General features: G+C 50.6%; 1 protein-coding gene across 1 annotated transcript; it reads left to right on the forward strand.

Annotated features, from left to right (window-relative positions):
* The first annotated feature begins 380 nt into the window (after positions 1-380).
* DIPK1C (divergent protein kinase domain 1C) lies at positions 381-26294 on the forward strand. The gene is made up of 8 exons (XM_072801359.1): positions 381-455; positions 3337-3443; positions 4725-4811; positions 5616-5648; positions 6610-7036; positions 15865-16548; positions 21003-21167; positions 24032-26294. Exons 1-8 carry the CDS (start codon positions 381-383, stop codon positions 24248-24250), a joined length of 1797 nt encoding a protein of 598 aa, XP_072657460.1. The 3' UTR covers positions 24251-26294.
* Positions 26295-27945: the final 1651 nt, after the last annotated feature.

The following is a 27945-nucleotide window of genomic DNA, read 5'->3' on the forward strand; positions in this document are numbered from 1 at the left end:
TATCGCTGGTGTCCTAAGACCAAAGAACAACACTGCTCGTGTGTGTTCGCCAGAGCTGAATTTCTGCAGCACCTACAAAGGACACGGTGGTCCATGTTCTCGGGCTTCAGGTCCATTGACAAATCCATGACGAGCCATGGTTTCCCTCTCATGCAGGCTCTTTCCACCACCTCAAACCAGGCAGTGCTGTGAAGAAGAGAGGACCTGGACTCCAGGTTCCAGAATGTGATTCTGTTATCACAGGACCTACTTGCAGGACAATGAAGGCACGGTTGCATACATCGTAGGCCACCTCTGGTCCTTGAAAATAAAAATGAAGAGTCTTGATTAGGGGAAAACATTTTTAAATCACAAGAAAAGGCCTCTTTACATGTACTACGATGGCCATCACCAACGTCACGGCTGTTGGCCAGGATGGGGAGAAACTGGAACCCTTGTGTATCGCTGATGGGAATGTAAAGTGATGCAACCACTTTAAACAACAGCTTGGCAGTTTCTTAAGCTACACATAAATTTGCCATAAGACCCACAAATGCCATGCTTAGGCATTTAAGGAAAATGAAAACATATGTTCCATGTGAGGACACAGACATACATGTTCAAAACAGCATTATTCACAATAGCCAAAAAGTGGAAACAACTCTGATGTCCATCAAATGGTGAATCTCTGTGGAATGGAATACTATCCATGAATACAAAGGAATGAGGTACTGATACCTTCATAACATAGATGAACCTCAGAAAAACTGAATTAAGTGCAAAGAACTAGGTGGGAAAGACACCTATTGAACAATTCTATTTATATGAAATGTTTAGAAAAAACAAATGTGTGGAAGTAGACTCATGGTTACCTGGGGCTGGGGCTGGGAAAAGGCAGTGAAGGTAGACAGGCAAGAGAGATCTTTCTGGGGTGATAGACATGTTCCAAACTGGATGTGGTGATGGTTGCACAATTGTAAATTTACCAGAAGTCATTGAATTATATGCCTAAAACTGAGGAGAGTTTATGCATGCAAATTATGCTTCAATAAATCTGTTAAAGACTAACGATTGCTGACTGGAACCCAGTAATCTGAGACCACATGGGCTGGAGGATGTCTGGTCTAGCAGGCTGCCTGCCCTTAGAACAGAGGGAACTGTTTGCCCTCTTTATATGGGCAAGAGCCATTGTCCCCAGTTTCTGGGGGGATGACAAGAGATTTCCTCTGGTCCCTGGAAGATGACAAACATGAAACAGAAAAAAACGATATAATTCTGTGGCTTGGCCCGCAACCCCTCCATCACCATGGCTCACAGCCCATCCTTTTCAGGGTCACTGTGCATGCTTGGAGTGCAACACCTAGCAGGTGGTCCTGGGATCAGCAGGGGTTTGGTAACAACAGCTGCAGACCATCTTTTGGCAGGGACCCTTGGGGGTCCTGGGTGGCCAGCGGGCATGGGGAAGGGCAGAGAAGCAGCATATCCTCCTGCAGAGAATCCTATGTTGAAGAGTAACTGTTTTCACCAAAGGAGGGCTGAGACCCTGCTCTTTCACCTCTACATCTTTGACACCAAAGTAGTGGCACTTATAGAATGAATGAATGAGCGAATAAATGAATGCATGAACTCCTACCATGTTAAGCATTATTACAGAACAATGAGCAAGACTGTGAGATCACAGAAGATGAAGAACTTGCACTTCTAAAGTGGTTCAGGGTAGCCCAGGCCTGTAGTTCTCGGATGTCTAGCATCACAGCAGCTGATGAGACCAGAAGCTTCGGAGGATACCAGAATTCTGAGATTGGCTTCTCTTGCAGTGATTCATCTTAAATAACAATGCTTTTTTTTTTTTTTACTATCTCTTTGTAATGGGCGGTTGTCTTCAATCAAATTAGGAATTTGACATAAAAAATAAAAGCACCTGTCCTTCCTCCATCTGGATATAATATTGTAAACAATTTGGTGTCTCTTTCCATCAGTTTTTGTGTACATGCAAAAATATATGGTTTGGATTTTTAAAAGGTGCCCCAGATGGGACATAATGTTTTGAAACCTGCTTCTTCATTCAGTGACATCTTATAAGCGTCTGTACCGGTCAAGACTCTTTCCATCATAAATGACAGAAAACCAGCGCATGCTTGCTAAGCCACAAAGGGGCAACTGAAAAGTCAGGTGCTCAAATCAAGTCCTCAGGAATCCTTCCTGGAGCTGATCATTCTCCTGCAGGTTCTTCCTGGGTGGTCCCTGGTGCCTGCATCCACAGACCCTGACCACCTGGGGGTGGGGGGAGAAGCTCTCTCTTTCCCACCAGTTCCAACAAGAACAGAGTCCCCTTGGCTCTTGGTGGCCCTTTGGGGCTCCACCCTTCTGGTTGGGGAAGGTGCCTGCTGTCCTCAGCAGGCTCACCTGCCACTGTCTGTAGACATCAACCCTGGGGACTGAGAGGGAGAGGGCTGATTCCCTGAAGAAATGTGGAGTGTGTGCTGACAAGGGAGGGGAAAGTGGGAAGTTCTTCTCTGATCCCTCCCCTGTCAACATAGACTTCACGTCCCAGGTTCTGGTGATGGCATATGTTTTCCACTTAGGGGTGAAGGAAGTTTATCTAACCGATCCCTACTATCCACATTGGGGTTTCTTCCCACTTGTTATTGTTATAAAGTGTATTGTAAGGGAAATCCTGATGCATCAGCCTTGCCCAGTGCACTCAAGAATGCTGTACTCTAAGTTGTGGTAAAATGGTTATTGAGCTTTATAAACCATATGATCTGAGGACTCTAGGCAAGATCGTAATTTTTTTTTTTTTTAACCATCCTAACTTCTATCCCTTCACATTCTGGAACCCTGGCCTCTGGTTGTAAAGGATTCCTAGAGATACCTAAACCCTGATCCCCCACCCAGGCTAGCTCAGATACAGGATCGCCTCTCCTTCCTCTCCAAACACAACTTGCATTTTAAAACTAGGGCTGATCTCACTTCAGATAAGAGCAAAGTAAATACATGGATTCAGGAAAATCCAAATGATGACGCCGTTTGCCTTTCTGAAGTGTGGAACGTATTTGAGGAGAGATTTTTTTTTTTATTTTATTGGAGTCGGAAGTAGGACTATCCATTCTTTTCTTCACACTTACCCTCCCTCACCCCACAACCTGATAACAAGTGAACAGAAACACGCCGTCTTCTGAAGGGTGGCCTCCCCTTTTCTGTGGTTCACCATCGGGCAAACATGGCAGCCACTGTTGGGATGGGAAACAGAGACAGATAGTAGGAAGGCATGAGTTAAAATCTTGTTCCAATGATAACTTTTGCAAATGACTGGTAAGACAACAAAATGTGTGAAACTTTCTTGGCCTGTGGCAGGATATGTCAACAAACAATTGTGATACATATGGAACATTTTACATTCTCACTTCTAGAGAGGACTGTTCCAACATCAAAACAGGAATTGATCTCAAGCCTAGAAGCAGGTGAGTGGCTACTAACAGGTCCTATAAAAGAGGTCATGCCCTTTTCTATGAAATACCCCATAGTGGCATTCACACGATCCACCTGCCAGGTTGCTCAGAGAATCCTATAAGCTAATGTATGTGAATATATCAATTACTATATTAAAAACAGGCATATTTGTTGTTATCCAAGTCCTTTTAGGAAGAAAAATATTTTTACAAGCTCAATGTATATGGAAATGTAGCAGAATCATGCACTAAGAAACCTGTCTGTCTAGTATAATCAAAGTCGGAAAACTATAGAATTTTATCTTTTTCCCCCCTAATAATGGCCTATAAGTGAAAATGCTCATATTTTTTCTTGGTGACAAGTTCAACTGTCAATAGATGAGTTCAGAACCCAAAGGATATGTTCAAACATATTCCTAACCCTGTGATGTGCTGGATTGCTCAATTTAGCCTCAGGAAATCAGAAAGAAATATTTATGTGTTCAAAGAACTTTTTCAAGAAGAATTCCATGGAGATTCTCAAAGTTTTCTGACCTTTCACTCCTTTCTTCAGCAGATAGATACTCCTTTGTTTCGGGTACCAGATAAGGTGCTGGGATTACAACATAAAATGAGACACTGCTTAGCCTCAAGTAGCCTCCAATCTAGTGGAAGAAATAAATGAACTAATACAGTCTAGTCTAACTTCTTATTTAAAATGAGCAAACCCTGATCACATGCTGCATTTCCTCCTCTCCGTGGGTGCCTGAGGCCTGGGCACAGGGCATGGGTCCTGGACTCTAGGACAGGGTGGCCTGTCATCTGCTTGCAGACCTTTCTCTCGGGTGGCATGTGGAGCAAAATTTCCGTCTCCTTCAAGTCAGAGGAATACCACTCCGTGTGAATGCAGCATGGCCAGAGGGATCGCTGTGCCCAGCCATTTCTAATATTATGGCTCATTTTCATAGTTCAGGTAAGGGAGTAGGTGGAAGTAGTTCTTGGATTTCACAAAATTTTTTTAAGGAGTCAGAGCCTATTCAAATCAATCTGATGTGAAGCAGGCGCCGGGCCAAGCCACTCCCCAGCTCTGCCCATACCCCTATTCCTGACCTGCGGTCCCCCTGCCAACCCCACGAAGGCTGCCAGTCATTCTGAATCATGCAGCACAATTGCAGAGACGTGCTGATGGCACCAACGTGCAGCAGGCAGGGCTTCTGGGAGATGAGACCTAACTTGTTTTTCTTGGTTCATGAAGCCAAAGCTTCACATTCTGTTGTTAACGCAATTATGGATGTATTTGTTTGTTTTTTGCAGCTCTAGGGGAATATCTTTAGCATCAAGGGTACAGCTGGCCTATGAGTCACCTATATGTGAATACCCCAAAAAGCCCCCTTTGGACAGGTAATTCAAAAGCCTCATGCCCCTGCATGAGGCCCCCGGGGGACAAAAGGTTTGGGGGGCTGAGCTCTGGTGGACTTCAGCGCCATCCACCTCTCCATGGCTTTGTGCAGTGTGCAAACTGTACAGCAGGATGGCAGCCTGCATCGTCCTGTGTTCTGAGGATTTTATTTTGGTCTAGCAAGTACTGTAACTTCTGTGTTAAAACAATGCTGAATATTTAAAGGATCTCTTTATTGTGGGGTTATAATTTTGTTCTTCTGTTTTTTTCTTTATAAAACGCCACAAGAAGTGTGATTGACATTCTTAGAACCTTAACAACGGTAAAAGCTACCTTTGCAAATCACAATGTTGTTAACTCTGATTTCAAGTTCTGTTTCCCTCCTGTGATTTTGATCCCAAGGTTGTAAAGCATAAGTGATCACACGTCCTTACCTCATTTTTCCTTCTTTTCCTGCCCCAGAACTCCAGATTCTTGGGAAAAGGAATCGACTTTGCACCATCAGGTCAAGATTTTAGAGCAATAGCCTCTGATGTCTTCCGGGCTCCACAATTATTTTGTTTTGTTTTTTTTTTCCACAATTATTTTGAAATGATATGGCCAGCTTACCAAAATCCTCCCCGCAGGACTTCTGTTGGGGTGTACCCTGGGAAGCAGGGTGGCAGTGGCAGGAGGGACTCTGGCTCACATCACTGCTATCTAAGTGACCCCCAGATCTGAGTGTCTGTTGCATCAGGGAACACTGGCCCTATACCTTAAGTGCTCACTTGGTGGCCTCTGTTATTTTGATGTTTCACAATTTCTAGAGACTTCTACCAGCAAGCCATGAAGGTTAAACGGTAAGTTGCAGAATGTGCAAGGTTAAGAAGCCAGTTCCCCAGGGACATCACTGAGTGCTTTATCAGGCTGGAGTAGTTCCTATAATTCCTACACCCAGGAATGGAACTTCGTTACAGACCAGGCAGGAGGGTGATCTGCTCTGGGCTGGAAGGGAACCAGCTAAGAATAAGCTTTCACAGCGAATGCATGAGCCACCGGGGGGGGGGGGGGGGGGGGGGGCAGCTTCCAGAGGCCTTCAGCTGTGACAGGTCACCTCCCAGGACACCACCCACCTCGGACCCTCCTTAGAGGAGAAAGCCTTCCAGGGAACAGAGGAGCAGCCCAGGGTGGGGTGGAGAGGGCTGGCAAGAACCAGAGACAGCTCTGATGGCTGAGGCGCCCGCCTATTTTATATAACGACTGGGATTTTGGAAGCTGCTCCCCCAGATGATGTTACAAATATACATAAATACAGATTTAGCGGCATTTAGTGAACGCTTGCTCCCCCCCGCCCCGCCCCAGCCAGGGTAAGCGGAAACGTTTCAAGAGTGTGGCACCCGCCGTCCCTGGCGTCGTTCGGCATCCTGGGCCACGGCGGTGGTTAGGAGGCTGCCCGGGAAATGTGTGTGTGTGCGGGGTGTCGCCAAGACGTCCGCATGTCCCAAACCCTGGCTCTAGGCACGCTGCGGGGGGGGGGGGGTCTCACCCCCTGGAGGGCCCGGAGGAGACCCAAGTTGGTTTCAGAGGAGGGAGGAATCTCAGAGAGGGGGTCAATGGGGGGGGGCGGGACAGACTGCCGCCGGGAGCACCCAGGGATGCGGGGTCTGTGGAGAGCTCGGCTCGGCCGCCCAGAGAGGAAGGGGGGGCGGAGGTCTTGTCTGAATTAAAGATGTGTTACTAAGGGAGCCAGGAGTCTGAACGGCCGGGCCGGGGCCGGGGGGCTTTTAAATCTACGCGGGTTCTGCGGATTCTGTTTAAGAGGGGACTGGTCTTCTTGCGGGAGAAAAAGGTGCAAAGCAAAAAGTGGGAAAGGTGGTGGGTGCGGCGGGTGGAGCAGGGCGCGCGGCGCGCGGACACCCCTGCACCCTGCCCCCCCCCGCCGCCGGGCCGCCGGGCTCCCCCTCCCCTGGCGTGGCCTCTCCCCCGCGCCCCCTCCCCCGCCGGGCCGGCCGGGCCGCGGAGCCGCCGGGAGAGCGCGGGGCGCGGGCGGCGGGGCATGGCGCGGAGGCGGCGCGGGCGCTGCGGGCGCTGCGGGCGGCGCGGGCGGTGCGGGCGGGGGGCGCTGCTGGCCTGCGCGGCGTGGACGGCGGGCTGGGTGCTGGCGGCCGCGCTGCTGCTCCGCGCGCACCCGGGCGTCCGCTCCGAGCGCTGCACGGATGAGAAGAGCCGGCGCATCCTGGCCGCGCTGGTAGGTCCCGCCGCACTGCCCGGCGCCGCGCTCCGGGGGCCTGGGGCCGGGACACCCTCCGCGGGCCCCGGGAGCGGGGCAGTCGGGCGCGGTCGTGGCACCGGCGGTGGCGGGGGGGGGGGTCCCGACACGGTGCGTGGGATGCCCGGTGCGTGCGACCCGGTCTCTTGCCCGCGAGTCCGTGGGCGCGCGGAGGGGTCTCTCCCCTTTCGCCAAAATTGGTCCTTTGTCCCAAGATAGTGTTCCTGCCCGACCGCTCTCCCGCCGCCCCCGCGCCCGCGCCCGCGCCCGCGCCCGGGAAGTTTGCAGGTCTGCTCGGGGCGTCCCGGCCGCTGCGGCGGGGCTCGGGGCGGGGAGCGCGCCTCGGCCTCTCCGCCCGTCCCCTCGCTCGGCGGCGGTTCGGGATTCCAGCCTGGGCGCGTCTCGCCAAGCCCCGCGCAGACCGGTGGAGGCGCCCCTGCCTCCGCGCGGCCGCTGGGGCCCCAGGCAGAGCGCGCTCGGGGGAGCGGGGCCCGCAGACCCGCGTCCGGCGGTCAGCGGCGACCCCCTGCAGGCGTGGGCCTGAGCGGTCCCGGCGGGCTGGCACTTAGAGACGCAGCCTCCGCGGGCAGCTGCCCCGTGCGCTGGGCCCAGGTGCTCCTCCGTTCACTCCCAACGTTGGCCGCTCCTCGGTCTCTCCCCGTTTGGTCCGGAAGATCATGCACATTAGGAGACTGGGATAAGGTAGGAATCCCCGAAAGGAAAGCCGAAGAGGTGAAGACAGGGGCAACTACTGTCCCGTTGGTTTCTTATTCGAGGATTCGCTTCCTAAAACAGTGACCATCTATCTAAGCATTTGCTGTGAAAAATTATCTATTTTCTAAGAAATCCTCAAAAAACGATGGGACGTTCACAGTCCAATTGCTTACGTATGAGTGGGGTTTTTGAGATTGTAGGTTTTCAAATTTTCATAGCCTAAAAATTAAAAAAAATTAGGTGAGATTGGAAAAATTGAAGAAGTGAGTGAAACATACAAACTAAAAGAAATATTCCCGAATTGAGTCTGACATGTGTCATTATGAACTGATCACAATGCCAGTGGGACCCTCATCAATGATCCCCTCCATCCTATCTCTCAGTCATCTATTATCAATCATCTATGGACGGTGACACTGAAGTTCTATCAAGTTTTCTTTACCTTGCAACAATTCATCAACTTTCTCAGCTACCCATACAAAAATTCTCTTTACGAGGCTTTCTTTCCCCACCTCTGTTTTTGGGGGACTGATTGACTCATTTTAATGAAGAAAAATAGCTTTTTTTTTCCCCCAGGATGGAATACCTGTTTACAAAAATAATATAATCTTTTACATTGAAATAAAAATGCTATTTTCATTTATTTATCTTTGGTGAAGTGGGAAAAGGACTAATGGAAATTATATGGCCTAATATAATTTAGGTAATTGCTAATCATAACTTTCCCAGCATTCTAGCTCATAAATTAAATCTGATTCTGGTTAGAGGCTCTACCAATATATCTCTAATGGCAGCCAGCTGGGGTTGTTTTGAATCTGACATGAAGCTGAAGATATGGGCTCTGCTTCCGAAGGCTCCCAATCTTGCCTATTGCCAAAAGAACAATTTGAAATACTGCCTCTGTCTATCTTCCTGGAGATCATCTGGTGTTGTCTCTGTGAACAGATTTTTTGAGGAGCGTCATCTGGACACCCTGTTCAAGGCCGTTATTCCTCACAAGTGCTCAGGGCTTGGCTTTCTCTCCCTCTCTTCCTGCCTCGTCCCCTTTCACCTTCCCCATTCTGGATTTGTGGGTGTTCGCTCTGCCCAGCACCCTGGCTCACTGTGTTCCAGCACTCTGTGAACTAGTGCGGGTTTGACAGCACCTCGGGCTGCACAACCCAGATGCTGCTGGGCCCTGGCTGCCACGCAGAGGCTGGCATTGTAGCCGCCCAGGACTCAAGCTGAATCGACCCTCTGTCTCTAGGCTCCCAAGCACTTTCAATTCATTCTGCCTGGCTTTTGTCCTTAATAAGAAAACTGGCTGTGATTTTCCTGACTGCTCTCCAGACCCTCATTAGCTTTCCCTCTGAATACCAAGCACAGAGGGCGTCACTGCAGCCGAGCCAGAGAAAGCCCTCTCCCTCCCTGGCAGAGCCAGGGGAGCCCTGAACTCCTGCTGGAGTCTTGGGCCTCGAGGTGACTGGTACCACCGGTGGCCCAGGGAGAGCCTGTAGACACAGGTGCAGAGCTTCAGGAGCTGGGAGCCGGGCCTGCTAGCACCACCTCACGCGGCACCCCGGCTGCCCAGGGAGCTCAGCACACTTCGTGGCCCTGGAAGAGGAGAGATTTGGAAGGGCCAACAGGACTTTTTCCAAGGAGTTGAGCCCTGGACCTTCTAGCTTTGGATTTTTTGAGTCAGACTGCTGTGCTCCTTTGTGCTGTGGCTTCTCAGCACATCTCATAATCGAGACATCTGTAAGCCATCTTTGACTTCTCTGTATGGTTTCTAGAGCCCTTCTTTTCTAGTGAGCTGTGTCAGGGCCCATCCCAGGCTGGTGAGGGTTATACTCACCAAGCCTGGCTCCCGGTTCTGCAGGCAGAGCTTGTCACACAGAGGCAGAGAGATAGATGCTGCTGCTGTGCTGTGCTGACTCTGGGCCGGCCCTGGGCTATGTAACTTTTCCTGTGTTTGTTCACTTCATCCCCTCAGTAACCTCTGCGAGGGATGCGCTTACATGATCCTCATGCCACAGATGGCAAAACTGAGCCTCAGAGAGGTAGTGTCATTTATCCTGATTCACACAGTTGGTATGTCGTGCAGCCAGTATGAGACTCCTGACCAGTGTGACAGTAGAGACTCCGTGACAATAGGTGGCTTCCCCAATGATGAAAACCCTGAGTAACAATGAGGTATTTTTAATCCTTCCACCACACATCATTTTCAAGGCATCTCAAAAATATTCTCACAGGCTCTGTTAGTCAGAAGGCTTAACTCCCTTTTGGCTCTTTAGGTCTTGATGTGATTTAATTTAGTTGCCTCCAGTGGAGATTGCTTTCTCATAGGATAGGCTTATCTTTCTTTGCTGTGGTAGAAACCCGTGGCCCCAGGGGGACTACAGCATCCAGAAAGATTTTGTAGCAGGGAATGACTCTATTTTCCTGAGTGCTCTGGTCATGTTTGTAATGCGTATCTTCTAAGCCATCCAGGGGCCAAGAGGGGTTGCACAGTAGACTGGCTAAATGCTCGGAGATTCTGCAGTGCACAGCTAACTGCTCAGGAAAGGAGTTCTATCCTGTGCTATGTTGCTCACTACGTAGAGACTTCATGCTCCTTAAAAACAGAAACAAATACACAAAAGGAAACCCAGCCCTTAGGCATGACCTTTGAGACCCTGTCAACAGTTTCCCAGACTCAGTGGACAGGTTTTGTTTTTGCCTGAGAACCGTGATACAAGCTGGAAAGATTCTAGGAACAGCCGCTAAGACATTCCTCAGAATTGAGAATTCTAGGAGTGTGCGTTTGTGTGCATGCAGACAGTCTGGAAACACAAATCCACCCTGAGTTTAAGTAATTAAAAAAATGCCAGTCCACTTCAAGGAGACTTTATTAACTTTTTTTTCAGTTTATTTTAAAACATGATACCTGTGGATTTTGTATGCCTACACATTCGGGCACAGAAGTGCACGTGTCTTCATGCTAGCAGCTCCTCCTTGTATTCAGAGAAAAGTGATTTTAAACACGGAGTTAAAGTGCATAAACCACTTTTATTGAGTTAAAACATAGCTACTTCAGGAGGATGTGCTGCTCATAAAATAAGTTCACTATTGTCTCTACCATGATGGCAATTTTTAATTAGCTCGTAAACTTGTAATTTGAATTTTAAATTCACTGTTTTGTTAAAAAATTCTAGGTGAATTCTTCTCCCTGTTTAGGAGGCACAGACATGCAAAAAAATCCTGCAGACTCACTCCAACACTGGTAACCAGCATAGCTGCAGTGGGTGAATTTTACGTTCTGTAAGAGAGTAGGAACTGAAATGCCAAAAGCACATCATCCTAAAGGATGGTGACGAGAGCAGCTCTGTAGTCACCACACCGTGTATACCCTGCTCTAGTGTAAACTACCCCCTATGATGAACAAGGTGACGGGGTACCAGAAGTTTGGTCATAAACCTGAGACCTCCCCTATGGTAGCTGGCAGGCCCTCTGGGGTTCTGGGCACCTTCCTCCACTTGGGGCCTTTCTGATGCACGACATTGCACCCCATAAGCCATGCAGGAGGCGCACTTATACCTTAATGTGTTAAGCTTCAGAAAGACACCCCAAATAACATTCCCCTCCAAAAGTGATAGGCTCTATGATCAATTCGATGATGATACCATTGTTCAAAATATCTTGTAACTCCTGTTGGGAATTGCCATCCAAATTTGCAGGGGCAAAACCGTATAGATTTTAATTTGATTTAAACTCAATATCATCAGTGCAGGATAGTTTTGTAGAAAACACTGTGCTGTGGGGAGCCGGTGGGAGAGAGGACAGTGCAAGTGAGTCTGTCGGACTGGGAGCTGGGGGCGGAGGACAGAGACGAAGATCCCCTGGAGAAGGCGGGTTGTCCCCTGGGGAAGGTTGATCTGGCTCTTGCAGGGTAGAAGCATTTTTATCTGGCAGTGACATGGCAGTTTTTCATAGGACAGCTCAGTCTGTCACACACAGTTACTGGTACTAACTTTGCTTTCCAAGCCCCTGAACACACCAGGCTACTTTGCAACTCTGGCTCTTTGCACAGCTCGTTTCCTGCAGTGGAACTGCCCCCCCCCCCCCGCCCCCCATCTGCTAGGCACACTGCAATTAGGCTTTCAAAATTGGGCTCAGGTGCATCTGTCCAGGAACAGGATTCCCTGCCCACCGCACCCCCTTCTGCCCTCCCCCTTCCCCCACCTCCTCTGCCTTCTAATGGCCAGGGCTGCAGAGGGTAGGAGAGAAGTAGCATCCACTGAGACAACCCGGTCCTCTGTATCTGTGACCTTGGTTGACCTTCACAGGTCTCCTGTGACCCTGTATCAGCATGGTACAGACCTGGACAGAAGCCACCAGCTCCTAGGTCTGCAGAGATGGGAAGCAAACCCGGGGTGCCCAGAGCCAAGTGTGGCTGTGAACCTACCCCTGTACAGGTCATACTCAGCTCTCATTCATGAGTTTGGAAGGCAACCACCTCTGTTCTGTGAGCTCCTGAGCTTGGTACCTATAGTTGGAAAGTGGCTCAGCTCACATAGGCCAGGTTAAGTTGGGAGAGAAACTTTGTTGATTTGAAGGTGGCCAGGTGTGGCCCAAGTAGCAAGGCCTTGTCCATTCCCGGTCCCAGAGGAGTGGAGCTGTCTTATGAGCCCACAGTTGTCTCTCCTGTGGCAATTTCAGCCACAGTTAGGGATGAAAGTAAAGGCCCTGGTCTGTTGTGATCGATGCCTCCATAGTTCCCGCTTACAGTGCGGTCTGCCTCTTCCCTTCTTACCCTGGCTTCTCCCAGGATTCTGAAGCTCTCGGCTCAGGACTCACCTCCTCCCACCAGACCGGTTCTGTCACCTGCTTTTCTTTTCCTGTTCTGTACTTCATACAAAAGCACTTTTTATTAGACTTTAAATGTGACAACACTCCAAAAATGTCTATGGAATTGAATCAAATGATTTGGAATCATGCAAAAAGGAATTTGGGGGCTTTATAAGGACTTTTTTTTTTTTTAAAGATTTTATCCATTTATTCATGAGAGACCCAGAGAAAGAGAGAGAGATTGGCACAGAGACACAGGCAGAGGGAGAAGCAGGCTCCATGCAGGGGGCCCGAAGTAGGACCCGATCCCAGGTCTCCAGGATCACGCCCTGGGCTGAAGGCAGGCATTAAACCACTGAGCCACTCAGGGATCCCCGAAATTTTTTTAAAAATGTTTTTTGATCCGTTTTACTGAAGAAATGTGAGACTCTGCGAATACAAGATAGAGTAGGGAAAAAACCACCAACAAGGGAAATGAATGCCTCCCACATTATTTCCATCATTCATATCTTTTTTGCTCCTGCTTATCTAGAACACTTCACCTTTTCATCCCCACCTTCCTCTGAGAATATTCTGAGAGGTCTCCGGGAGCCTGAGTCAGCTGCTATTTCTTACAAGGGGCAAAATGGAAGCAATTCTGAGCAGAGAGTGAGTGACTCAAAGGGTCCTGATCTTTTCAACACTCATTTCTTGACCCCAAAGCTTGGAATTAAAAGGATGACATTTTACCAGCATTGTGTTACGTTAAATTGCAAGATGAACACAGCATCACGTGTGTTTAACGCAGTTTTGTGGGTGTTCATTAACACAGCTTAATCACGGGTGTCTGCCAAAGACAACAAGGCAGCCCAGCAACAAGGTGGTCAGGTCAGATTCATGACCACGCACATCCTTGTGTTTGGTCAGTGTGACACCCCCACCACCCAAGAAAGCCCCCAGAGGAGAGATGGCTCCTGGGAGCCTCCTTCAGCAGAAAGCCCCAGGATCAGGTGAGATGGTGTGGCCTGGGTCTCTCCGGCTCTTGTCCAGCTAAGGCCTGAAATGGTCCCGAAATTCCATATACTTGTTTTAAGAACTAGGAGTATTTCTTTTTAATAAGCATTTTGGGGGCAGCCTGGGTGGCTCAGCGGTTTAGTGCCGCCTTCAGACCAGGACGTGATCCTGGAGACCTCGGGTGGAGTCCCACGTCGGGCTCCCGGCATGGAGCCTGCTTCTCCCTCTGCCTGTGTCTCTGCCTCTCTCTCTCTCTGTCTCTCATGAATAAATAAATATAAAAAATAAGCATTTTAGTAATGCATGCTTGGAACAATTAAACTAGAGTATTTATAAAGGTCCACGGTCCTTTATCTAACGCTTGGGGACCAGGCATGTTTTTTGAAGTCAGGCTTTTTTGGGCATTAGAAAAATAATATTAATCATTTACTTTATATGTTGCATATGAAGCAGAACCAGTAATCAAATGAATCATTCTGCAGTGTAAGGTATGGAAATTCACACCGAGTCGAGTACATTTAGATTACAGATTTGCAACTTTTCAGTTGGGCTTTGGTACCACATGAGTCTCAATGAGTCATGAAAAAGTTGTAGTTTTCAGAGCTTTTAGGAGTTTGGAATTGTTCATATACCCAGGCATTGGAAGTATGTTGTCTGACTTTGAGCTGCTTATGATACAAAGGGGGCCAGCATGAAGGGACCAGAGTGTCTGGAAAGCGTGCAATCATATAGTTGGCCATTGTTGGAGGGCCATGTTGTGATGCCTTGTGCTTGAATAAATGAATGGTTTTCACATACTTTTCTCAGTCCGCCTGTCCAAAAACCGAGCAAGGGAGGCAGACTGGTGATGCAGGGAGGGAGTCAGAGGCTCAGAGCGGTGGGGTAGTTTGCTCAGGATGTCACGGCAGAGCCAGGCCAGGGTTGGAGCTTTGTGACTCTTGGCCACATCCCATGGTCTCTACTGCTCTTCAGCTGCAGCTGGTCACTCAAGGCACTTGTAGCGCACAAGATAGAGTGAAGGAAACAGCGTGGTGGCTTCCCTTTGTCTTATCATCTGGTGAGAACGAAGGGGAGCCCCTGTCTCCTGTGCTGCAGAACTTCTAGGAAGAAAAGACACATCTGTGGGGGAACAGATGGAGGGAAGCTCCTAATAACAATGGGGTTAGGGGTTTAGGTTTCCTGAAATATATTTTTTTAAGATTTTATTTATTTATTCATGAGAGAGGCAGAGAGAGAGGCAGAGACACAGGCAGAGGGAAAAGCAGGCTCCATGCAGGGAGCCTGATGAGGGACTCGATCCCAGGGCCCTGGGATCACGCCCTGAGCCAAAGGCAGATACTCAACCACTGAGCCACCCAGGTGCCCTTAGGTTTCCTGAAAAATTAAAAAAAGAACAGAGCAACAATGCTCCATTTTACTTTATTCTGCTCTAGCTCTGCCCTCCCTCCTGTCCTCGTCCTGGCAGGACCAACAGCCAGGGCCTGGCTCGACTGTCTTCTCAGGGATGTTTATAGGTGGTGGTTGTGTGTGGGGGAGTCACTGGGTCCCCTCGTGTGGCACCCATCCTGAGAGCTGCTGAAGTTTAGGAGAAAGCCCATCTGAGGGCTCCCGGACCCTCCTCCCCGCCACCAGGCACCCAACACGCCCTTCACTTCCAGAAGGGCTCCTGTGTTCCAAAAGCTTTTGTTGGTGACACAACCAGCCACGAGGCCTCTTCTAACTCCTGTGTCCTGTAGAGGATGCTCCTCCGAACCCCTGTAGTCCTTCCAGATCCCCTGGCCTTATAGGCCACACCCCTTGGTGTCACAAACAGCAGGCCGAGGGGCTGCCTGCCCAGAGGGTCGTTGCTGTGGCTGGCCCTGGCACCAGGTGAGGCTCGCTGGGGACCCACCTTCCAAGGTGTGACTTGGCCGTTCAAGTCTCCCCAGGGCGGCCGGGTGGTGGGGCCGGCGTCGAGAACCTGGCCCGGCCAGCCCTGCCTCTGCAGCTGAGGGAAGTGACACCAGCTGGTGAAAGGCCTTTCCGGCATCACGTGGCCAGAATGGGGACGGGGTGGCGGGCCCCACGTCTCACCAGGCCTCCTGATCCTGAAGACCTGGGCCTGCTTGAATAATGTGATAAATATAAAACACTCCTTGAATGATTCCACTTAATTACTCAGCCCATGACGTTCACACGCGTGGGGTTTGTCTCCACAGCTGCCGAGGAGCATCCGCGTGCAGGGACCCACCTCTCGCTGCCCAGTGACCACTCGGCCCCTCCCGCCTTGTGACCCACTGTTCCCTTCCTTCCAGTGCCAGGAGTACCAGGGCGGGGTGCTGGTGGGCGACCTCTGCGAGGACCTGTGCGTGGCGGGGCAGCTGCGGTACCAGCGCTGTCTGTACTACGAGCGGGGCAAGAAGGTGCTGCAGGCCACCTGGCGCGGCCGGCCCATCATCCTCAAGTCCAAGGAGGAGGCTTTCTCCAGCTTCCAGCCGCTCAGCTTGCCCGAGGACGCGGCCGAGGAGGGCGGCCCGGACGCCCTGGAGGCAGAGCTGCACCTGCTGGTGGCCGGCGAGGTCAGGAACGCCCTGGGCCTGGAGCTGTCGGGCGGCAGCCTGGGGCCGCTGTGGCCGGGGCGGCGCGGCGGGGGGCGGCGGGGCCAGCTGGCCAGCCTGTGGGCCCTGCTCCAGCAGGAGGAGTTCGTGCTCTTCAGCCTCCTGCAGGACCTGAGCCGGCACGCCCTGCCCGTGCTGGGCTCCTGCGGCCACTTCTACGCCGTGGAGTACCTGGCCGCGGGCAGCCCCCGCCACCGGGCCCTCTTCCCGCTCGAGGGGGCCGCGGGGGTCCCCCGGGGTGGCCGGGGCCAGGCCAGGGCCGTCAGCGACATGGCGCTCAGCTTCCTGGACATGGTGAGCCACTTCGAGGATGACTTTGCTCACCGCCTGCACCTGTGCGATGTCAAGCCCGAAAACTTTGCCATCAGGAGTGACTTTACGGTGAGTGGCCCTGGGAGGGTGGGGGTGGGCAGAGAATCTAGGAGGGGGTGTCTGCCAATCCTGGGAGACCGCTGCAACCATGTGCCACCTCCTGGCCTGGACACCCCAGACCCGCCAGAGCACCTCCCTGCGGGGGGCGTTGAGAGGATTTGAAGAACCCGCGTACCTTGCAGCACCCAGGGCGGGGAATGATAGTGAAGGCGCCTACGGCACGGGCAGGGGCAGGGACAGGGGCAGGGGCAGGGGCAGGGGACCCTGCAGGGCCAGGTTTGTCCTCCCTAATGGCTGTTCTGGTTTCTCCAAAGCAGCGTAGCAGCTTCTTAGACCTAACTTGAAAGCAAGCTCTTGCCGAGTGGAGCAAACAATCTTCAGGAGACAAGGAGCCACAGAGGATGACAAAGAAAGGTGGCCTTTGGGGGCTTTTGTACAGCAGCCGGTTGGAGGATGCTGTTTTCATAGTGCCCAGGGTCTATGATGGTGTGAGGCTTTTTCTGGTGCTTTCTTCCTGCAGAGGTTCTAGATGGTTTCCCTTCTGTGGGTAAGACTTCTAGAGGGACAGCTAGAGTTCGGGAGCCTTCTCCCAGGGGAGAAACCTGCCTGGGGGAGGTGTCTGCCTCTGTGCTGCTCTGTGGGGTAAGTGAAGTCTGCCTCCCCTCTGGGCCATGCAGGTGCACAAGGAATTGAGTGTGGTGGAGGAGCAGCAGGAGGGACTCCAGTGTTTTATTAGGAGCTAATCCCCTTCCATTTCCCTCGTCATCCCCCCCCTCCCCCGGTCCCCTCCAGCTAGGCTAAACCCAAGTGTCAGGTTAATGCCGTGGCGATCTGGGTGCCCTAACACAGGTGTCCTTACCCTGCGCTGGGGAGCATGTCGGGACCCCTTAAGAAGTAGCTGTGGGTGTGGGGTAGGCCTGGGAAGGTGGCTGTGGGGGAGGGTTCTGTTACTGCCGGCCAGGTACTACCTACTGGTACTACCTACGGCAGCAGGTAGCAGAGGAATGCCTTCTTACAACAGCCTGAAAGCTAGGAAACAAAATTTGCCCCCTGTGTAAACCCCTCTCCAGTCTAGCCTCTGTCACCATGAAGAGCGGGGCAGCAAGTTGCCCAAACTGCTTGGTCCTGACGCCTTGTCCCTGGCTGCTCCAGAGAGATTGATAAGCTGGGGTGGCCCCAAGTGTGGAAGGGAAAGAGCTGAGAGGTTCCAGAAGGTTCTGGGAAGTTCCTAGAGGGTCTGCACGCTGGGTGGTGAGCTCTGGAAGAGTTAAGCTCCATCTGCAACATCCTGAGCTCCACAAGACCCCTAGCCATGCTCCAAGCTGTGAAGGGGAGGGACCCCGCCAGCATATTTTTCCGAGGTGAAGTCCCAGCCAAGCTTCCCTAATTCATGAGCAGAAAGTTTATGTGATGGACACGAAGGACCACTGTTCTCTTTCTCAGAGAAGTCCTGGGAACCCGGGCACCCCAGGGCCCTGGGAAAGGAAGTGTGGTGTGTCCGCTCTGGCAGTTCTAGGACCAGGGCTCATCTGACAGCAAGTGTCATGGAGTGTCAGTGAGTGGAACTCAACAGGCACAGCAACAGTTGAGGGGATTGTGAAGCTGTCTGGGCTGAGTTCCCTTGGAAAGGCTGTAGGAAGGCGGCGGGGCTGACAGGTCTTCCTTGGTGAAAGGGAAACATGGCACGTTGCTGGCTTGTGCACTGCCCTAGAGTTATGCCTTCCAGTGTCTTGTGCGTAATGGATGCGAAATATTTGTCCAGTGAAATAATAGCTGCACTTCTTGCCCTGGCCCCAGACTGCACCCTGTGGACCGTGCTGGGGCACACAGGCCCTTCCTCTGCCTGAGCTCTTCTGGCAGGGGGGTGGCTGTGGGGGAGGAAGGACAGAGATCCCCCTTGGCCAACCCCACCATTGTTGACCTCCTCACAGACGTGGACATTCAAGAAGTTAACTTTACCTATGATTTCACGACTTTAAGTGAAACCCAGAAGTATGAGCATCACCAGAGGACTTGTTAGAAATGCAAATTATCTGCCTCTGTCTGCCCTCCCCTGCCCTCAAGACCTACTGGGTCCGACACTCTGGGGCTGCGACTCAGAGACTTGCGGTCCTTCACTTTCTCTGTAAGTCCCCGTCCCCACTTATAGGTCCTGAGAATTTACCCAGTGGTTGTAAAGGAATACCTGGGAAACATCCTTGCTTCATGCCCCCAAACCATCTCCAGCAGGTGCTCCTTTTAGCCAGACGTGTTTCCTACTTAGGAGGAAACAGTTCTCATCAGCCCCTTCTAGCCGGATGCCAGCATAAAGTCTGATGAAGATGTGAGTTAGGTGATTCCTGCAGGAATCCTGCAGGAAGAATGTGCTGATTCTCCTAACATGATTGAAGAAACCCTGTGCAGGTTTTTTGGTGGGCTTGGTTCCTGTTCTTATTTTAGATGCGTAGAGCTAATGCTTACAATAGCTGTAATCCCTTCTACACTGCACGCTAAAAATTAAAAAATAAATCTGGCTCTCCCTGGGAGATGAGAAGGGAAAGATCAGAAATGGGAGAGAAAAGTCACAGGAGCTGAAAGGACATGTGGGGGCCATGGGAGGTTGCCAGAAAGGATGGAAAGAAGGGAACCTTGGAGCCCTGACAATAAATTATATAGACGATAGATCTGGGACGCCTGGGTGGCTCGGCGGTTGAGCATCTGCCTTTGGCTCAGGTCATGATCCTGGGGTCTTGAGATCAAGTCCCACATCGGGCTCCCCCCAGGGAGCCTGCTTCTCCCCTCTGCCTGTGTCTCTGCCTCTGTCTCTATGTATTTCTCATGAATAAATAAATAAATAAAATCTTTAAAAAAAGACAATAGATTCATGAGCACAGACTTAGTATATTTTTCCTGTATTAGCTAAGGTAAATAGCCAACGTAGCTATTTCTTTTGGCTAAATAGGAGAAATGGATTAAAATTGTAATTTCTGTTTGCTGTGTCTGAATTAGTAACTAAGCAAAGCTCTTAAGTAGAGAAAACTTCCCTGTTCTTCATTTTCATTATTCTCCATATATTTTGAAAGAGATTATTTTCTCTCTTCTGTTCTACTGAATCATTCCCAAGGAAGTTCACTACCGACTGGCATCCCTCCTGAGTGAAAAACAAAAATCCCAAACTGGGGAATGTAGCTTCTAACTCTGCCGAGTTGCAGAGGAAATGGACCCCAGCCAGGGAGCCCTCTTTGAGATGCTACCCAAGGCAGAAGGAAGGGCTCACGTTTAGAGGGTGGCCTGTGAAGGCTTGTGAGACGCCACCGGCTCCAGAAAATTCATCAAGTCTTCAGAAAGCTTTTTTAATACCTTGAAGCTATGAACTGCTTGATTTGGGCAAACTCCAGGTTTTATCAGGTTTGAGATAATCCTTTTTATTATTATTATTTTTTAAAAATTCAGGTGGTGGAGGAAAATCTGCATAATGTAGATGGTATTCTTTTTACTGGTTTTGAAGCCTAGTTGGTTTGAAGCCAAGAAGATAAATCTGAAATTCCAGGGAGTCGATCACGTGCTCACACTGACAGTGGTATTTAGTATTCGATGCTGTTGGATCAGGGTCCACAGGCATCAACTCTCATGCAAGAGGTTTGATGCTGCCTTTTGCAGCCATGTGTCCATCCAACCAGTCAGTAGGAAACCAGCTGACTCGGGTCACAGATACGCTGTTAGTGGACAGCATAGGTCCCGCCACCCACTTTTACCATCACACTTACAGACTCTGGGACATCAGTTCCTTCATTGCTTATATTTATGGGGATAAATTATCTGTGTCTCACAGCTTTTATAATGATGATCCTTGAGGGTCAGAGACCCAAGTGATACAGCAATGGAGGGGGAATTTATTTTTAAGCCATTTCAGAGATTCTATTTTTTTTAAAAGATTCATTTATACGTGTGTGTGTGTGTGTGTGTGTGTGTGTGTGTGTGTGTGTGTCTATGTGTCTGTGTGAAAGAGAGAGAAAGAGACAGAGCCAGGGGATGGGCAAGAGAGATAGAATCCTCAAGCAGACTCCACACTGAGTGGGTTGGATCCGGGGTTGGATCCCAGGACCCCGAGATCATGACCCGACCAAGAGTTGGACACTCAACCGACTGAGCCACCCAGGTGCCCCTCAGAGATTCTACTTTTAAAGCTGAAAAAGTATTTAAAGTTGAAAAATGATACTTCCAGCTATAGTTCCAGATCTAGGCTTTCACCAGCAAAAGTCCTTTTTGCAACAAAAGCCTTGCAATATGGTCAATGCCACGTGCTTGTGTAAATAAGGCAAGAGCCCTGCAGCATGGCCTGGGCTCCTCTTTCTGGCAGGTAGGGTTCTGTGATCCCACAACCTGCTGGCACCTGCACTGCAAGTGGGGAACAGAGATGCGCCAGCTCCCACTGCCCTGAGCCTTGGAGTCCTTTTGATGGCCATGTGCTGTTTTGGTTACAGGTGGTGGCCATTGATGTGGACATGGCCTTTTTTGAACCCAAAATGAGGGAAATTCTCGAGCAGAATTGCACAGGAGATGAAGACTGTAATTTCTTTGACTGTTTTTCAAAGTGTGATTTGCGAGTCAACAAGTGTGGAGCAGAAAGAGTGAACAGCAACTTACAGGTAAGCAGCAGCCACCACGTGGGCTGGGGGACACTGTTTTCTGGAGCTGCCACTGCCTTCTGTGCTGTGGCACCCCGTTCATGTGGCCTAGTCACCCCTTCCATGCCACTCAGGCTGGATGTGCTCAGTGGGGGCAGGGACTGGTGGAGGGGGCGGTGGTCATTTTTGCCTGTTGCCTGCCCCTATGGGTTGTTAGCAAATGACCAACAATGGGGGTCTAATGGATGGAGCGGTCTGCTGAGCCAATGTTGGGTTCCCCATCTCTTCCTAATGTATTACTTTTCTAAGTTAAAATTCTACTAAAAAAAAAAAATATATATATATATATATCCCTGCCCCGATTGAAGAGCAAAGGAATAGAATTTTTTTAAATTTCAGAGATTGACATAAAAACAGGTAGCTATCGGGCCGGCAGGAGGTGGCCAGGCTGTGGGAGAATAGTGCTGGTCACCGGGTAACCAGGCACAACAAATGATTGCATTTGCTCCTGCTTCACTGCTGACTAAATTCTAGAGGGCTCAAGTCTTTATTCATAAATACAATCCTAAATGTACCAGAAGAAAACTGGGAGAATTTTAGATATTATTCAAGAGTAAGGAAGGCCTTTCTGAGTTTGGACCAAAGCTCAGAGGCCGTAGGAAGAACAAGTGACAGATTTAACTATCTTGAAAGAAATCCACATAGAAAAAAACAAAAGAAAATCCCCCCAAAATATGAGCAATATTTAAAAGTTAAATGAGAAACTCTTATGAATAAATAAATAAAATCTTTAGAAAAAAAAGTTAAATGAGAAAATGGGCAACATATTTGCAGTTGTTCATACGGGTCAGGAGAGTAGAGGGCAAGGGAGGCCTTGTGCTCCAGCCGCTGTCAAGGCTCAGACAGTGCCCCCAGGATTGTCCTTCCCCACCGAAGGTCCTTTGCCATGGCTTCTCCAGGTGCCAGGCACAGCGTCTGTGGATCGGTCAGTGGGAGCAGGGGCATCCGCAAAACCCAGTCCCTGGCCTCTGTAAGGAAGGCAGGACGATTTCCATCTCCCTCAGGCCCATGGAGGTGTAATTCCCAGGCACACACCTCAATAAATCCCTGCTTGCAAACCTCCATCTCAGAGTCCACTCTCCAGGAAGTCAGTCAAAGCAAGGGGATGATGTCCTTACAAAACAAAGAGTGTCTATGAATCAATATGAAAAAGGCCAACAGGGCAGCCCAGGTGGCTCAGCAGTTTAGTGCTGCCTTCAGCCCAGGGCGTGATCCTGGAGATCCAGGATAGAGTGTCACATTGGGCTCTCTGCATGGAGCCTGCTTCTCCCTTTGCCTGCCTCTCTTTCTCTCTCTCTCTCTCATGAATAAATAAATAAAATCTTTAAAAAAAGGCTAACAATCTGATGGGAATGTGAGCAAAGGACATTAACGTGACCATTCACTGAAAAGGAAGCACAAAATGCTTTCACCCTGATTGCTAAGAAGTAGGCAAATTAAACCATTTTCACCCATTGGTTGGCAAAAATGAAGGACAATGCACGTATTGGTGGCCAGTAGGGGAGACAGGTGTTGTCAACATACTTTACTGTGAGAATATATCTCAGTACAACTTTCATGGGGTCAATTTGGCAATATGTACCAAAACAAAAAATGCACACATACCCCTTGGCCCAGAAATTCCATTTTAGAAATTTAGTTGCATGTGCAAAGTGAAAATGACATTTATGCAAAATATTTATTGCAGCATTGCTCATAATAACAAAAGTTAGTAAACGACCTCAATTTTCATCAATAGGGAGCTAGTTAAATAATTTATGATCTATCCACACTCATGAGGTGCAGCCATTCGAGCAATTGGGAAATCTGTACAAGAATCAACGTGGAAGCCGATATTTGGTTAAATGGGAAGAAGCCGTAGAATGGTGTGTAATATCCTGCCTTTGATGCAAAGTGGGAGAGAAGGAGGAGCATGTACAGGCCTGTGTGTCACATACTCTCTCTAGAAAGACAGTCAAGGAAGGGGTCGCCTCCCAGAGGCCGGCGCAGAGTGTCTGACGGTCAGGAGCAACGTGGAGGCCCAGGACTGTGTGGTGTGTCCTTGGGAACATTTAACATTTTAGCGGATGTATCATCACTGCACAACTAAGATCATTTGTTTTTTAAAAAGAATCCTCGCCCTTGCAGGGATTGGGAAACGAAGTTAGTTACCTGTCTTCCGTGAGAAGGAGCTTTACCACCCTGAGGCCTCTGTTCAGTGGGTCCGGGCCAGGGTGACACAGAACCATAAAGCCCCCTAACTCCGCAGCTCTGGGTGCGGCGGGCCCGGCGAGAGGGACCCAGGAAAGGTGGGGGGAGCGGCCGCGGCTTCCGTGGGGTGTGAGGAGATCTGTGGCATTGGGCCTCCAGACCCTGTTGGTCCCGGGTTGCCAGGTGGCGGCTTAGTTCTTCACTCCTGCTCCTGACACAGAGGGCTTCGAAGTCCCTTCCAGCACAGCCTTTTTCTCCACGCGCGTCTCAACGGGCGGTCGCGTGTGCCGGCCGCTCGTCACCCGCACGTCACCAGGCCCCGGGCCAACCCTGTCAGGTGGTCATCGCGTGTGGTGACCCTCTTAGGGGTGAGCGAGCCCATCTCAGAGACGCAGTGGCGCAGCCCAGGGGTCGCTGCCGGGGACTCCCTGCTCCCCTGTCTCTACGGACACCCAGACCCTCCCCTCTGCTCCGGGGCTGGACGGAGCCTCGACTCCCTGTGCTGAGTGGTTCGGGGTCTGGAGGGGAGGCCGCTTTGGGGTCAGGCCCACGCTGTGGGAGGAGGCCTCCCTGCAGCAGGGGAGGGTGGGGCCGGGGTGCAGCGCGCTCTAACCGCCCTGTCTGCCCTCCCACAGGTCATCTGCGACAAGATATTCCGCCACTGGTTCTCCTCGAGTCTGGGGAGCTGGGCCATACCCTTCCCACTGCAGCGGCAGTTGCGGGACGCGGTGCAGGAGTGCGCCGACCCTTGGAGCATGGCCCGCAGCCCCCCGAGAGCAGCCTCTGATGTGTTCTGGAAGCTTCGGAGTCTCCTCCGAGCCACGCAGAGGGAACTGCAGGAGGCAGAGAAGTAGCTGCTGCCGTGGCCTTGGATGGACCCCCTCCACATTGTCGTAAGGAGGAGACGGTCCTCCCTGCAAATGCCCCCCCCAACCCCTCCACGAGCTGTCCCTGTGCTCTCCTGACGTGTGAGCTGCTGGTGCTCAGCCTTGGGAGCAAGGGATTCCAGCTGGCCTCCCTGCAAACGTGGCTGCATTTCAAAAAGTGCACACAAGCAAGTACAGGTGTTTGCATAGGTGCACTTGCATGCGTGTGTGAGCGTGAGCATGAGCATGAGCAGGTGAGTGCGTGAGGCTCTGGGGTAGAGAGAGGTGCTTTCCCCAGCCTGCCCATGGGGACAGCTTGCCTGGCTGGAATTTGGAATTAAATACAATAAAAAAAAAGTTGCATCTTTAGGAAACATAATGTGTAAGGAGAGGATGTGTAAGGACAGCATTTAGCAGTTTGCATTTGAAGAAGTTTTTGGACAGTGTTTTAGGGAGCACCTGACTGCTCACCCCAGTGCATCTGCCTTTGGAGCAGGACTTGCAGGCTTGTTTGCACTATGTTGACTTGCCCTGAGGATTGGAGATAGTGCAAGTGCCGAGGTTAGGCATGGACTTCGGGCAGGGTCAGAGGCTGACCGGCCTGTCCATGAATGAATACAGAGCCCTAGGTGACACGCCATGCTGGCAGGTGTCCTCGAGCCCTAGTGAAGCTCCTGCAGGAGCTGAGACACGAGGTCCCTCCTGGAACAGGTGGATGAAACCGCCGGGAACCAGCCAGGGATCCCCTGGGGAGGGACTCCTTTCTACGGCACACCCAGGAGGAAGCTGGTGTGCCACACATAACCGGCTGGTCAATCGAGAAAGACGCTAGGAGAGGAAAAGGAAATGGTTGATGGCTTACAAATTGAAGACGACAAAGTGATCTGAAGGTTAAAAATCCCAGATTGATGAATTCCAAGCTATTTCTCTTTTCCTTGCCCTGCGCCTTCCGGGTGCAGACAAAAAGGGGCTGCAGTCTTGTGTTCATTTGGATGCATTTCTCCAGGTGCCAGCTGGTCTGCGTTCTGTGGGTCCTGAGCACTGTTGTGTGAATGCCTGTGGTCACCTGCAGTGCCCCCCCAACCTGTCACTACTGGCAAGGTTCGTAAGGGCCCTCCGATCCTGCATATGGATGCCTCACCCTGCATTTGTAGTCTTTGGCAGGAGGGAAAACCTACGAAGTCCCCTCTGTGGCAGACCTACATTAAAACTGAGGTTTGATGCACAGCCCTCGGACTGGTAGATTCTACAGGAAAGGAGAACCGGCTCTTGTCTTCTGAGCAAAGACTCTGGCTCCTCCAGGGCTGTGCTCTGCACAGCGGTTTTCTGCAGTGGAAATGGTCTCTTTGAACCCGCGAACCACTAATCAGCTTCTCTGCAGCAAGATTTCCATGAAGTCAGGCATGAAATGAAGGGTGAGCAAGCAAGGGAGGGGCAGGGGTTTTGCGGTCTGTGTTCCTAAAACAATTGGCTTTTGCAACGTGACAGCAAAGAGGTCTCCTGCGGGTTGACCCTGGGATGGCAGCCCCTCATTAGCGTGGGCTCTGAGCCATCTGGCTGGGCAGCAAAGCTGGCTTGTGAAAGGGAAAATGTTCCTTTTCATTTAGACCAAAATGGAAGCAAATGTTATTGTTTATCATGGAGACTATGCAACGTGTAATTATCCGACACAATGGTGTTCTTATTGCTGAAAACAGCAGTTTGAGCCTTATGCCCTGTGTCTGACCACCTCATCTATCTCTCTTTCTCTCTCTCTCACACACACACACGCACATGCACACGCACACAGACATGAGCCCTCCCTTCCCATCCCACCCGGCAAATTCCATGAAATGCCAGTGGACTCCTAAACTATCTGTGGGTTTTGTTTTGTTTTTAATTTCAAACCCTTGCAAAATAATGCTTGTATATAATACAATGAACAAATTCTGTTGTGTCAGTATTTAACATTTTTAATGTGACAAGTGAGATTGTTTCAGGCTTATCTGGTTGAGCAAATGCCCTACTTGCAGGAAAAGGTCTCCATAAATGATTTCTGTGTTTTGTTTTAATAACACGCAGAGTAGAAAAAAACTCTCCTAAGCTGTGTCCTCAAAGAGGAGTAGGTTCAGCAGATGCAGGCTCTTCCTTTTTAGGTTTTACCCAAATCAATACAGCTGGTGCATCAGAAGTTGGTTTTCACCATGTATCTTGGTAACATTATAATTGAAATTATCTTTTGATGAAACGACTCCAGATTGTAGGCCCTGTACAGTTCCAGTGGGCATGCCGTAACTGCACAGAAATTGTGGGTGGCTACGGACTGTGTGATAAAAGCCAGTCAGAAAGAGGTCAGATGGCCCCCTGATGTTACAGGGAGGGAGTAGCAAGCAGTTCACAGAGGTGCCACCTCCCAGAAGTCCTCCAAGCCTGCCTCAGCAGCATGCTCAACACCAGCCTGCCCAGCTTCCCGGGAACACTCAGGATGAATGCCTGGGATGTTAAATTATTGGAAAAACAGCTTTTGTTCTTTTTTTTTTTTTTAATTGATTCAGAAGCTGTTCTTTGAGCAGTTGGGGGTGGTGGGGGAGTTTAGCTGGAAGTTTTTCTTTTTTAAGATTATTTATTTATTAATTTGAAAGAGAAAGCACAAGCAGGGGAGAGGGGTGGAAGGAGAGGGAGAAGCAGGCTCCCTGCTGAGCAGGGACATGATGCAGGACTTGATGCCAGGACCTTGGGATCATGATCTGAGCGGAAGCAGATGCCTCACCAATGGAGCCCCCCAGGTGCCCCTGGCTTGAATTTTCTGAATCCAAGGACCACATACAGGAGCCGTTACTTTTCCTGCCTGGGACCCCACCTGTGGGTGAACACATGCCACCCTGGATGGGAACACGTGTAAGTTGTCTCAGCTTTTGGGCTCTGGAATCCGAGCACAAGTCTTCAACATTGGCCCAAGGCCTGACATTGGCCTTAGCCCTGCTCCTTGCATTTTCCGGGTGGAGCGTACTTTACCCTGCTACAAAGCGTTGGAGCTGAGCTTCCCAAGAGATCCCACAGGAAGATGGGGACCGGGGAGTGCACATGTTTGCTGAGGTTCCCATTTGAGTTTCCTGAGGGGGCAGCTGATCAGGAGTGCCAGGGGGTCTCTGAACTTCGGAACATCGGAACATGCCTGCCCCTCCCTCCGCTTCTCCACGAGCTCTGGGTCCGCCAGCGTCCCCGTACTCCCGCGGTCTAGGGGTCAAGCTCAGGGATCAGACGAGCTAAAGCTCTGAGTTAACACCATTTATCAGCGCTGTGACAATGGCAGACCTTTCTTGCCTCAGTTTCTCCATCTGTGAACACATTGACGTTTGTAGTGTCGTATATCAGGGGTGCCGAGGATGGAATGAGAGCGTGCGTGGGTGAGTGGCATACTTGGAGAGCCCTGTGACTGGTCATTTTCAGCCATCTGAAGCCGCAAGGCTGTTTTGGGGGGGGGATATGAGGCCTGCTTCTTGCCAGTGTCTCCTGGTCTCCTTTCTCTGCAAAGGCTCCTGCCCCTCTTTGTCTAATAACCTCACTGTGAGCTATGAGGACAGTCCCTAGGCCCTGGTCACACAGGGTTGATGCTAACCCAGGGCTTCCGGGTGGAGGGGGCTTGGGCCCTGCCTCACGTCTAGCAGAACTTCACGTGGGCCCAGGTGTAGGTCCTTCGACAA

This window comes from Canis lupus, chromosome 1, assembly GCF_048164855.1.
Source record: "Canis lupus baileyi chromosome 1, mCanLup2.hap1, whole genome shotgun sequence".
NCBI lineage: Eukaryota > Metazoa > Chordata > Mammalia > Carnivora > Canidae > Canis > Canis lupus.